This window comes from Eriocheir sinensis, chromosome 2, assembly GCF_024679095.1.
Source record: "Eriocheir sinensis breed Jianghai 21 chromosome 2, ASM2467909v1, whole genome shotgun sequence".
NCBI lineage: Eukaryota > Metazoa > Arthropoda > Malacostraca > Decapoda > Varunidae > Eriocheir > Eriocheir sinensis.
The window spans coordinates 25,081,359-25,093,206 of record NC_066510.1 but is presented as its reverse complement, the minus strand read 5'-3'; the positions used below and the strand labels follow the sequence as shown (position 1 = coordinate 25,093,206).

The 11,848-nt window shown below is 39.9% G+C and overlaps 1 protein-coding gene and 1 long non-coding RNA gene across 5 annotated transcripts in view; one reads left to right on the top strand and one right to left on the bottom strand.

Annotated features, from left to right (window-relative positions):
- Window positions 1-8,274, top strand: part of LOC127001626 (uncharacterized) — a 99,161-nt gene extending 90,887 nt beyond the window's left edge. Inside the window, exon 4 of the long non-coding RNA XR_007755365.1 lies at window positions 7,372-8,274. This is a non-coding gene — a long non-coding RNA (uncharacterized LOC127001626). The remainder of the gene's footprint in view (window positions 1-7,371) is intronic.
- Window positions 8,275-9,831: 1,557 nt separating this feature from the next.
- The window catches only part of LOC127001610 (gelsolin, cytoplasmic-like), a 90,570-nt gene continuing 88,553 nt past the window's right edge, over window positions 9,832-11,848 (bottom strand). For all 4 annotated transcript variants that reach the window (XM_050866425.1, XM_050866432.1, XM_050866442.1 and 1 more), the window contains one exon: window positions 9,832-10,906. Coding sequence is in view for 1 of the 4 variants with exons in the window: in XM_050866442.1 (XP_050722399.1) it covers window positions 10,844-10,906 (63 nt within the window). In the remaining 3 variants the exon portion in view is untranslated. The remainder of the gene's footprint in view (window positions 10,907-11,848) is intronic.

Here is an 11,848-nt window from a genome sequence, read left to right as displayed (position 1 = left end):
GGACTTGATATCACGCCATGTATTTTGATGTACGTACGATTTTTTTTTTTTTTTTTTTTTACAGTAAAGGAAGCAACTCACGGGCAAAAATAAATGAGAACAAAAAAGCCCGCTAATCACTGCTCCTGTGGAAAAAAATATAGATGAGTACGGTTGCAGATTAATAACTTTTTTTTGGGGGGGTGTAGTCCCTAGTTAAAAATATAAATTGGGACTCTTATGTCTTGTGGGACGTAGTCGGTGTGCTGTCGTGGCTGATTCGTCGGGTGAGGCAACTAACATTCGCACCGACATTCCAGATTACTAACTTTTGGGTTTTCGTATTCTTAGTTAAAAATATAATTGGGAGATTCTTATGCCTTGGGGGACGTAGACGCTGCCCTGGTGCTGTCGCTGTGCTGTCCTGGCTGATTCGTCGGGTGAGGCAACTAACATTCGCACCGACATTCCAGATTAATAACTTTTGGGTTTTCGTATGCTAAGTTAAAATAATAATTGGGAGATTCTTATGCCTTGGGGGACGTAGACGCTGCCCTGGTGCTGTCGCTGTGCTGTCCTGGCTGATTCGTCGGGTGAGGCAACTAACATTCGCACCGACATTCCAGATTAATAACTTTTGGGTTTTCGTATTCTTAGTTAAAAATATAATTGGGAGATTCTTATGCCTTGGGGGACGTAGACGCTGCCCTGGTGCTGTCGCTGTGCTGTCCTGGCTGATTCGTCGGGTGAGGCAACCAACATTCTCACTGACAATCACTCCAAGGCATTGTGTCACTCATTAAAGGGCGCGAGATTTCTTCAGACAGATCAAAAGGTCGAGTCGATCTCTATGGCTTTTTGTGTTTCTCGCAGACGGAACAACTCGCCATCGTAATCTCGCCAAGAGCAACTATTAATATACGTGTAATGAAAGCCTCGGCATGAAAAGATTAGAACTGCTTTGCATATTCTAAAACTTGACGAAACTGATACAAAGGAGACAGAGAGAGAGAGAGAGAGAGAGAGAGAGAGAGAGAGAGAGAGAGAGAGAGAGAGAGAGAGAGAGAGAGAGAGAGAGAGAGAGAGAGAGAGAGAGAGAGAAAAACAGGAGACAAAGAAAGAGAAGAAGAACAAGAATAAGAACGAGAACGAGAACAAGAACAAAAAGAACAAGTAGGAGAAGAAGAAAAACAAGAAGAACAAGAACAAGAACAAGAAGAACAAGAAAAACAGAGAGAGAGAGAGAGAGAGAGAGAGAGAGTCATCATCAGGAAAATACAGTTCCACTCGAGGTTTCCGCCGAGTCTGTTCATGGAAAATGTTGAAGGAATTGCATTATTACTTTTTTTTTCAACCCCACTTACTTCCTTATTGGCATTTTGTTTTCCTTTCTCATCATCCCTTCATTTCTTCCTCGTCCCTTTTATTGCACCGTGCACTCCCTCGTTGCTTCCTTCGCTCCTTCCTTCGCGCTCGCTTTGTTTCCTAATTGACCCTGCCAGACTTCATATCGCGAGTCTCCTTTGCCTCTAATATTTCCTCCTTCCCCTGAGAGAGAGAGAGAGAGAGAGAGAGAGAGAGAGAGAGAGAGAGAGAGAGAGAGAGAGAGAGAGAGAGAGAGAGAGAGAGAGAGAGAGAGAGAGAGACGAAATGAGACAAGAGACTAGAGCAGGGGTTCCCAAGCTTTTCCTAGCACGACCCCATTCAGCACTTTCAACTGTTCAGTGCGACCCCAAGTGTGTGTGTGTGTGTGTGTGTGTATATATATATATATATATATATATATATCTATATATATATATATATATATATATATATATATATATATATATATCTCTATATATCCCAAGTGTTTATGTTTATTTCTACATTTACAGCACTATTGTGAATTTTTGGTCGAGGAATGATGGATTAATTGAGTGTTTCCGTTTTTTGGTGGAAGTTTCAGATGGTGTCTTTAAAAAACTCTCCATAATGGCTGGCCGCTGGAAAAGGAATTGTACTCGTATTACTAAATATATTTCAATTAAGGTTACTATTCAGCAATGTAAATAAAGTATTTTCAAGAGTAACGCAACATCATCACTTCTCTTACAATGTGATGCCTCCTTTGCTGCGCAATACGTATCATAGCATTGTACCATCTTACCACACTAACAAGGGCCGCTTTCAGTCATTTTGTTTGTCTTGATTGTTACCAATGGCGGCGATCGCTGCTATAGTATTTCCACTTAAAACTAGCCGATGGGGTAGTGGCGGCTGCGGGGTTAGCCTAGCTACGCACCTTACCACACACTCTCAACACCTCCCGCTTCCTCTGCAGCGCCACTACCCCATAGGCCAGTTTCACGTGGAAAACCATAGCGTCGATCGCGACCATTGGTAACGATCAAAACAAGCAAAGTGACTGTGAAAGCGGCCCTTGTAAGACACCACATAAAACTCCCCTCTGCGACGGGCCGTCCACTGTGACAGGAAAAGGAATGCGGGGGTGGAAACACAAGTGAGTGCTCTCACTCCTGCACAGAGGTTGATTTGTTATGTGAATTTAATTTCATCAGTTATCAAAAACCATGGAAGTGAGGATTCTTTTGCATATATACCAAAGTCCTACGGGTGCTGACGATAATGATGATGCGAAATTTTTGGAATAAATTAGTAAATAGGGAGATAAAACGAAATTTAGATTCCGCGAATTTCACGAGATGTAATAAGAGCGGGGAGGGTAGTAAGGGAGAGGGGGATACAACGGTCAGTCGTGGCTCGTGTGAGGGTGCTTGAAGCAATTATTATTTATTATTTGACTTGTTATTTATTCTCAATGAAAGTACTATACAGCACTGAATTTCACATGGTCTCGTAATCCCTGCTTGGATATTTCGTACACCCAGACCTTGGGGGTACCTCAGCGACCCCACCGACCCCATGACCTCTTTATGACCCCACATAATGAGCATTCCGACCCCACTTGGGGTCCCGACCCCTGGTTTGGGAACCCCTGGACTAGAGAATGTGTGAGAGGTGCAGGTAGAGACGGGAATTAAGAAGGGAGGTGATACGTAGACAGACAGATAGACGGACAACCTTTATATAACGATACATAACACATGGGACAGATGATGAAGATGACATAGAATCACGTAGCAGTTCAGACCCGACACCAAACGACTCCCAAAACTACGTATGCCCTGAGCTCGAAGAAAAAGTGAAATAAGACAACCCGCAACATGTTAAGTCAACGCCCAAAGTCGAAGGGAGAACTTATGATACGATGTAATTATGACAGCGAAGTTCTTGACACATTGGGTGCTCAAGATTTGCAGCTAATATTCAATGCAGACCTTTTCTTGTTGTTTTTTGCAAGTTTAAGTGTAGTGTTTAAGCTTTGTAACTCATCTGTTAGTGGCAACCCAGTGTGATTCTGCTTCATTTGATAGAAGTTTTAATGAAGTCTTGGAAAAAAATCAATTAAAAAATGTGATATATAACTTACAACACCCAAACATCCACAGTACACACGATACACAATGCACTCCATCTGAAACTGACCTCTCTTGGCCGCTCATCTCAATTTGCTTTTGCAGGAGTAGCGCTTAGTGGGCTTTTTTGTGTTGTTGTTTTCCCTTTATTTCTGCCCTTGAGCTGTTTCGTTTACTGTAAAAAAAGCATCACATTTGCTCATTACTTCCGTGTCCTGTATAGAGGATGGCAAGTCTTGGGTTAGGATCATTTACCCACCCACAGTCTTCTATCAGAGTTTCACAAGATATTTTCCTGCTTAGTTCGACTTTTGTCTCTCAGGGAAGTTCCACCACCGAGAAAAACGGGATCTGGGTTTTATGTCCTTATGTGATGTGTTGTATTTTAGTGTTAGGTCCTTGTTTATCTTGTAGTATTACGATCATTGCTGCTTTATATATTTTTCCACAGCAATAACAAGGACTCGCAGTTATGGAAAGGGAGGCTTCAAGGGAGAGAGGGAGGGGGGCAGAGAGGGAGCCTGAGTATACATGACGGTAACTATTTAATTTTTCCGTCCCCCGCCGTCACCTGCACATCATCACAGGCGGGCACTCATCACGTGACCTTTGATGTCATAAAAGTGAGCCAGCGAAGTTTATATGAAGGGAAGCTGCTGTGACCCGATCGAGAGAGAGAGAGAGTGTGTGTGTGTGTGTGTGTGTGCGTCCGACAGCAGCTCGACACCGTCCTCGACCTCCTGTTCGTGTGACCAAAGAGTTTATTGCAACACGACACATACTAGACGCTGAAAATATTTATCTTTACATCGTTCACCTGACCTGAATAGTGAATATATATATATATATATATATATATATATATATATATATATATATATATATATATATATATATATATATATATAGATATATATATATATATATATATATAACTTCGCTGCTGTACTGACGAGACTTTTTCCCTTTTTCTCTGCTTGTTGAAATACCGTTTAGTCACAATAAATGCAAGTTTCCTCGACCTGTCTCGTTCACGACACCGGCGGGGTCCATATTCTCAGACGCTTCCCCCTACCACATCAACTATTTCCAAAGGCCAAAAAGGAGGTTAATCGGGTTTTCATGACTGTTTCTTCACGTTCATGGCACAGAAGAAAGGTCACACTACCACCAGGGCCATTATACTACCCATGGAAATGCCCAAAACTCCTACGAAAGCCTTGTCAAAGATGTGTGGTAGGGGTCCGAAGGGTTTAATTAAGAATACGGCCCCGGAACGTTTCGGGACAAGATTCGGTACAAACTTTGCATTCAGACTTAGCATTAGATCCTTTTGTTAAGCCATAGGATATATAGTTTTACAGGATCAGTCGTTTACATACCCTGGAGACATTTATTTAGAGTTGCTGCTGAGGCGGTGAAACGTATACGCATCGCACTGACGCCGAACATGCACAAAGGTGGGCATATTTACGTTGTCGTTAGTTCTGAACATATTCAACGTTAGACCCGGTTTTAAGCGTGTTGAAAATACTGGCCGAGATGTTTTAGAGTGTAGCCGTGTTGCCAAGGCCCGCAGGTGGTGGCGGTGCCGTGATGACTCGATGCCTCTCGCCTCAGTGCTGGTTAAAGAAATAGATGATGTGTGAAATCATCGTAAAAAAAGTTGGTGTCATTGATAGCAAGTACTATATACAGCAGTGGTTCTTAAACTTTTAACTACCACGCACCCACTTAGGCCTGTACGTGTCCTTCCCCCCCACGCCCCCCCCTTGCATATATAGATAAAGTTTCCTTCCAGATTTATGAAACAATGTAAGCATAAATAGTCGATAGTAATTTAAAGTAAATAATGGCGATATTTTTGCATCTTTTCATACCCTTCTCAATATTAGCCCACGGTCTTGTAAAGATGATGAATATTCCAATAACTGAAATGCCTACTTCCCCCAGGGCTCGCACCCCCCTTAAAAATTACTAACGCCCCAGTTTAAGAGCACCTGCAATATATGGCTTTTTCAAGTCTTTCAAGAGGTATGATAAAATTATATAAAAAAAATTAAAGTCAGTAGTTACACCATCAGATATTTCCTAAAGTAAATGATTTACTTACCTTCTTGCCCAAGAAGTGGATTCAAAGCATTTTCAACCATTTTTGAAACTAAAATGTTTTCTAAGGGTTGCAAGGGGTGGGAAAGTTTTCGGAAAAATAGAAACTTTCCAAGTAAAGTTTCCGGGAATTTTGGGAATTTTCAAATGTTTTACATGTGTATTAATTTTGTATTAATGAACAAACCAATTTTAGTTAATATAATTATTAATCGAATAGTTTAAAGCAACAAAAATTATATTTCCAATAGGTTAGGTTATTAAGGAACTTTCAAACACATGATATCAAGACACCTCTAGCATAAATTAACAAAGAAAGCCGTCACTGTGTTATATAGAAAGTCTCATTTAGTAAGGAAGAATAGATGATTTTTCTGAGTTAAGACGTATGGTGAGTTTATGTGGTTGTGTTGGGTTAAGTTTACGGCATCCTCAAACACACAATAGGTGACAACTTTTGGCATAAAATAACAAAGATTGACCTCAGTCAGTAAGGAAGCATATAATAAGATTCTTTTGAGTCAAGACATATGGTAACTTTTTGTGATTTTGTTAGGTTAGGTTAAGTTTAGGCCTTTAGGCAGGGCCGTAGCAAGAAGTAGTGAGGCCCCCCAAAAAATAAACTTCTGCGGGGCCCCATACAGACAACCGAGTTTTACATTTTTTCAGTTAGAGTAAGGAGTACAACAATTAAAATCAACGAATGATGATGTTATATATTTAAGTTATATATTTAAGTGGAGCTGAGCTGGGCACAACATGGGGGTATGACTGATCAACAGGCCTATCAGAGTACAAAAATAATGTTTCTCTTAAAGTATGATAATTTAAATGCAAAACGATCATTAAAAAATTTTTTTTTTTAGCTTTGTGGTCTGCAAATTTATTAACCAAAGCATCAAAATCAAGAGATCTAGCAACATGTTCAATGGAGATGATTCCTAGGTTAGGTTAGGTTTAGGGTATCTTCAAACACATGATAGCCAGCACCTCATGGTATAAATCAACGAAGAATGACCTCACTGTGTTGTATACAAAATCTCATTAGTAAGGAAACATATATGAATTTTCTGAGTCAAGACCTATAATAACTGTTTCAGGTTTTGTGAGGCTAGGTTAGGTTAAGTTTAGGGTATCTTCAAACACATGATAGCCAGCACCTTATGGTACAAATCAACAAAGAATGACCTCACTATGTAGAAAGTCTCATTGGTAAGGAAGCATATATGAATTTTCTGAGTCAAGACTTTTTCTTTTTTTAAGGTTGTTAGGTTAAGTTTAGGATATTTTCAAACACATGATTGCCAACACTTTATGGTATAAATCAACAAAGAACGACCTCATTTGTTGTATAGAAAGTCGCATTAGTAAGGAAGCCTAAAGCCGCCATTGGCAAACATATATTTTTTTTCAATTCTCAAAGTTCATGAAAATTCCCAAAAATTCCTATGGAGTTCCCCAGTTCAAAATTCCTGGAAATTTTATAACCCTATTTCTAAGTTATACTGTTGGATTTTAGCCATCCATGAGCCACTGTGCTTTCTTTATCATTACTGTCCCCTCATTAAATTCATACCAGTGCAGCACCCAGTCAAATGTTGCATTATTACTAAAATAGATGAGGTACATTGTACCACTTCATACACCTTTCTGTAGAAAAACAAGAGATTAGTTTACAGTAGGATATAATTCCAGCATTTTCATGACTCATATTTGAATAATAGTGTAGTAATCAGACATTGCTTATTTATTTCCCCTCGAGTATGTATGTACTGTGACAGCATGAACCTTTTTCACATTATAGGTACGATTGCCCACCATATACACCCTGCTCTGACAATGCAGACTACAATGGCTGGGCCATGTACTGCATGGAAGATGGCCGCATACCAAATGTCATCCATTAAGATGAACTGTCATCTGGTAGGAGAACCACCAGTCACCCACACCTTTGCTACAAGGATGTCTGTAAGAGAGATGAGTAAGGACTCAACATTGAGTTCTGCTTCTGGGAGAATCTTGCAGTGGCAGGAAAGCAACCTGCAGAAGGAAATGCAGTAGCTCAAATAGACCAGAGACAACATACAAATGTGACCACTGTGCAGAGACTGCCACTCTCGTATTGGTCTTTATTGTCACATGCATCAAATGTACTCAGGGTCATCTCTGGCTGGTGGAGGTCTACTGGAGGTAAGACTTTGGTATCCAAACTTTCTAGTAATGTAGGCTAGAGATGTGGAAATTGCAGTATATTTTTGCATCTTCCACATGTAGAAAAGTGTTTGTTATCTAGGCCAGGTGACTTGTGTTCTTCAGTTTGTCTATCTCCTCTCTCCAGTCTTTACTTTACCTATTGTAACTTTTATTTGTTACTTATCTGAAACTCATTCTTCAGGATGCTCATTTATACCCCTCTCATTATTTACATAGATTTACATAGAAAATCAGACCACACAGACCCCATGGTCCAGACTTGGTGGTCTGTCCTTAAACCTAAGTGATTTTACATTAATCAGAAGACTCCAAAACGTTGCATTTCTACTCTAGTTGATATTAAGTTGAAGGAAGTGACGGTCGAGCTTATTTTTGAAGGAGTCAATCGTGTTACACTGGACCACTGATGATGGGAGCTTATTCCATTCTACTTTTCTACAACGTTGGTGAAGAAAAATTTGGTGCAGTCTGAATTTACTTGTCTACATCTGAGTTTTACGCCATTGTTCCTCGTATAAAGTGTCATCGATCATAAACAATGTTGATCTGTCTACATTCGTGAAACCATTAAGTATTTTAAAACATTCGATCAGTTTTCCTCGAGGCGACGTTTCTCAAGAGAGAACATGTTAAGGGTAGAAAGCCTTTCTTCGTAGGATTTGTTGCAAGGAAGGGATAATTTTCGTTGCTGACTCTGAACTCCTTCTAATTTAGCAATATCCTTTGCATGGTGGGGAGACCAAAACTGTACCTCATATTCCAAGTGGGGTCTGACTAAACTGTTGTAGAGCTGGAGTATTACATCTTTATTCTTAAATAAAAAGTTTCTTTTAATGAAGACCAAAATTTTGTTCTCTTTATTTGCTGCATCGATGCATTGCTGTGAGAATTTGAGGTTTGACGCTATTTTGACCCCCAAGTCCTTGACGCATTGAATGCTTTTGAGTTTAACGCCGCGCATTTCGTAATCAAACTTCTTATTCCTCGTTCCAACTTGAAGGACCTGGCACTTGTCTACGTTAAAGGGCATCTCCCATCTATCCGACCAAGCTGAAATTTTGTGCAAATCCTTTTGGAGGCTTTGCCTGTCTTCGTCAGTGAGAACCGAGTTACCAATCTTTGTGTCGTCTGCAAATTTACTAATGCGGTTATTGAGTCCAACATCCACGTCGTCGATGTAAATAATGAAGAGCACTGGGCCAAGAACCGAGCCCTGAGGGACGCCACTAGTGACAGGCGCCCACTCCGAGTTAAATCCGTCAATCACTACTCTTTGTTGTCTGTTGCTCAACCAATTCGCGATCCATTGGTTTACCTGACCGTCAATACCTATTTGCTTTAATTTGTAAAGTAATTTATGATGCGGGACTTTATCAAACGCTTTCTGGAAATCAAGATAGACTACGTCCAGTGATTTGGTTACGTCATAAACAGTGAAGAGGCCTTTCATTACAGAAGCTTATCTTGTTTAGCTACCATCCTGAAAACTAATAGCCCCTCTATGATAAGTGGTTAACATGCCTAGCTACGAATCTGCAAGCCTGGGTTTCAGTCCCAGCCAAGGCAATCGGTGAGCAGCTCACCCAGCCATTTTTCTTCCCCTTCCATTTGGCTGATAAATGGGTAGGCCTACTTGAGGAAGGTAAACTATGGTACCCCGAGTGTCACACTGGCCCTGTGTCCCAGGGTAATGAGTTCTACCCATCCACAGGCTCAAGGGCCAGCTGCGAGAGATGAGCACAGAGGTGACACACACCTTTATACGTTTTAGCTGGAAATGGCTTCAGAGCTCATCTCCGTTGCATGGCCCTTGAGCCCAGTTACCACAGTTTACCTGCCCCAGGTACCCTTTCATCGACTTGTCTGAAAGGAAGGATGAACAGCTAGGTGACCTGCACACTGACTGGCCGAGCCGAGATTCTAACCCGGGCCCACGTATTCATAGCCAGGCACACTAACCACTGCACCACAGAGGTGGATAATCAAAGCTTAAGAACATAGCATTATACCACTCCTAAAAGCTTTCAAAATTAGGTAAAACAAGAGGGACTGACATTTTATTAATTTTTATTTGTGCAAATCAAGAAGTCACCAAAATTTCTACAAAGTGACTAGATAGAAAGAATTAAGTACCAATGTGTGAAGCTTAAGTGAACCAAACATTTTTTATCTTCAGTGTGCAGCACTACCACTAGCCTCAGTCAGCACACACTCTGCCTCTTGGATTTTCATGCTCCGGTACAACGGAAAACTGGTAGTGTATCTGTTCCATCCATTCCGGGCAATCACTGAAGCACAAAACTAAACATTCTGCAGCACGCTAGATCTAGTGGAGTTTCAATCAAACACTCAGCTTAATTAATTTTGAGATGAGTAAGAAGAGAATGAAGTGGAAGATTCCTCAAAGCTTCACCATTTAAGCTAGATCTATTGTAGCACTGTTTTAAGAGCACTCTGACCTCTCACCCCCTCAGACATTACTCTTGATCTGGCTGTTCAGAACCTATAATCAGTAAATGCTTGAGGCTCTGAAGCACTAAAAATTTAAGCTATAAACTACTATTTTATAAAATAAGCTCACTTCCCTGTGATTTTTCTATTATTTATAGTATATAAAGGGTTTTATCTATAATAGGATATATTAAATTACAATTGATTCATCTATATAAATTATGTGATTCAGATATATTGAATATCAGGAATAATATTAATAATACTATCTCATTTCTGGTAAAAAAATTTCACATTACAAACTAGAACAGATGGTTCCTGTTATAAAATGTTTCCCAGTTCTGTGGACATCAATACTGTGACAATTTGGGAATGTTTGTGCTCGGGACTTCCGAAGGCCTTCAATCAGATGAGCTGGCAAGACTACAAAGGCAAACAGCATCTACACCAAATAGTTGAGTTAGGAAGGCACTGGCCGTGAGCACTTGCCCAACACACGCCTACAAAAATAACCACACCACCAATAAGCAGAAAGCACCACTGGATTATTTGTCTAGATAATTGTGACGGTTCTTCTCTCCACAGGTGAGGGCAGCAGTAGGGATGGTGGTCTAGCCCAGTGCAGCGTTGCTCTCTGCCAGGCGGGTCTTCACATCCTCATAGCTTGGCAGCTCCTGGGGGAAAGAACAGCATCAGTGACTTCTCTTCAGCTTTGTTGATCCCTAATGTTATGCATAAGTTACTTTCTAATGATATTTAATTAGCTAGTAAAACACCAAGGTCAAACAAGTAAGTTGACAAAGTAATATGCCACAATAAGGGAACATTTCTGGCTGGCACCTGACTTAATAGTTATAAAGGATGACATGTTTGAACTATGAAATGCCTGCTTACCCTGATGCATTCAATTTTTGCCACTACTGGAATTCTGAAGCTCTCGATTTATCACATTTTTCTTTAAAATCATTATTACAATAATATATATATATATATATATATATATATATATATATATATATATATATATATATATATATATATATATATATATATATATATTTATTGGGGGGGTTATGTCATGGCAAGAATTGGGCCCGTCGCTGGTACGTGGTAAAGCCACATATTTGGCCCGTCGCTGCTACCGGGTTAAGTAAAATTAGTCATTGAAGACCCCTTTCCAATGAATGGTAAATTACACTGTCTTTATAGGTCTCTGGCTGCTTATAACATGACTCATCAAGGAAGTATGGCCTCCAGCAGTGGCATAAATTTTAATAAGTCCAGAGACAAAAGTAACGAAAGATCCAGTTCAGAAACTTTAAAAAACAGACCAAATTCCTGGCGAGTTGATTCTCACATGATAATAGCCTTTCATGGAATATGTCAAAAGAGTTATGAACTATTTTTAGTATTGCTCCATTAATTACTAATTTTCTATAGTATCTAGAAGGCTTTTATATGTACATACTACTGTAAAGATTAATATAATTCTAAAGAAAACTAGTTTTGTATTAGCAGTTCATATACTAGAGTTTTCTGGATATAACAGATTAATAGAAATCTTAACATAAAACAGTAAACATGCCGGCAGAAGCAGAGCGGAGGCAAAGCATTCC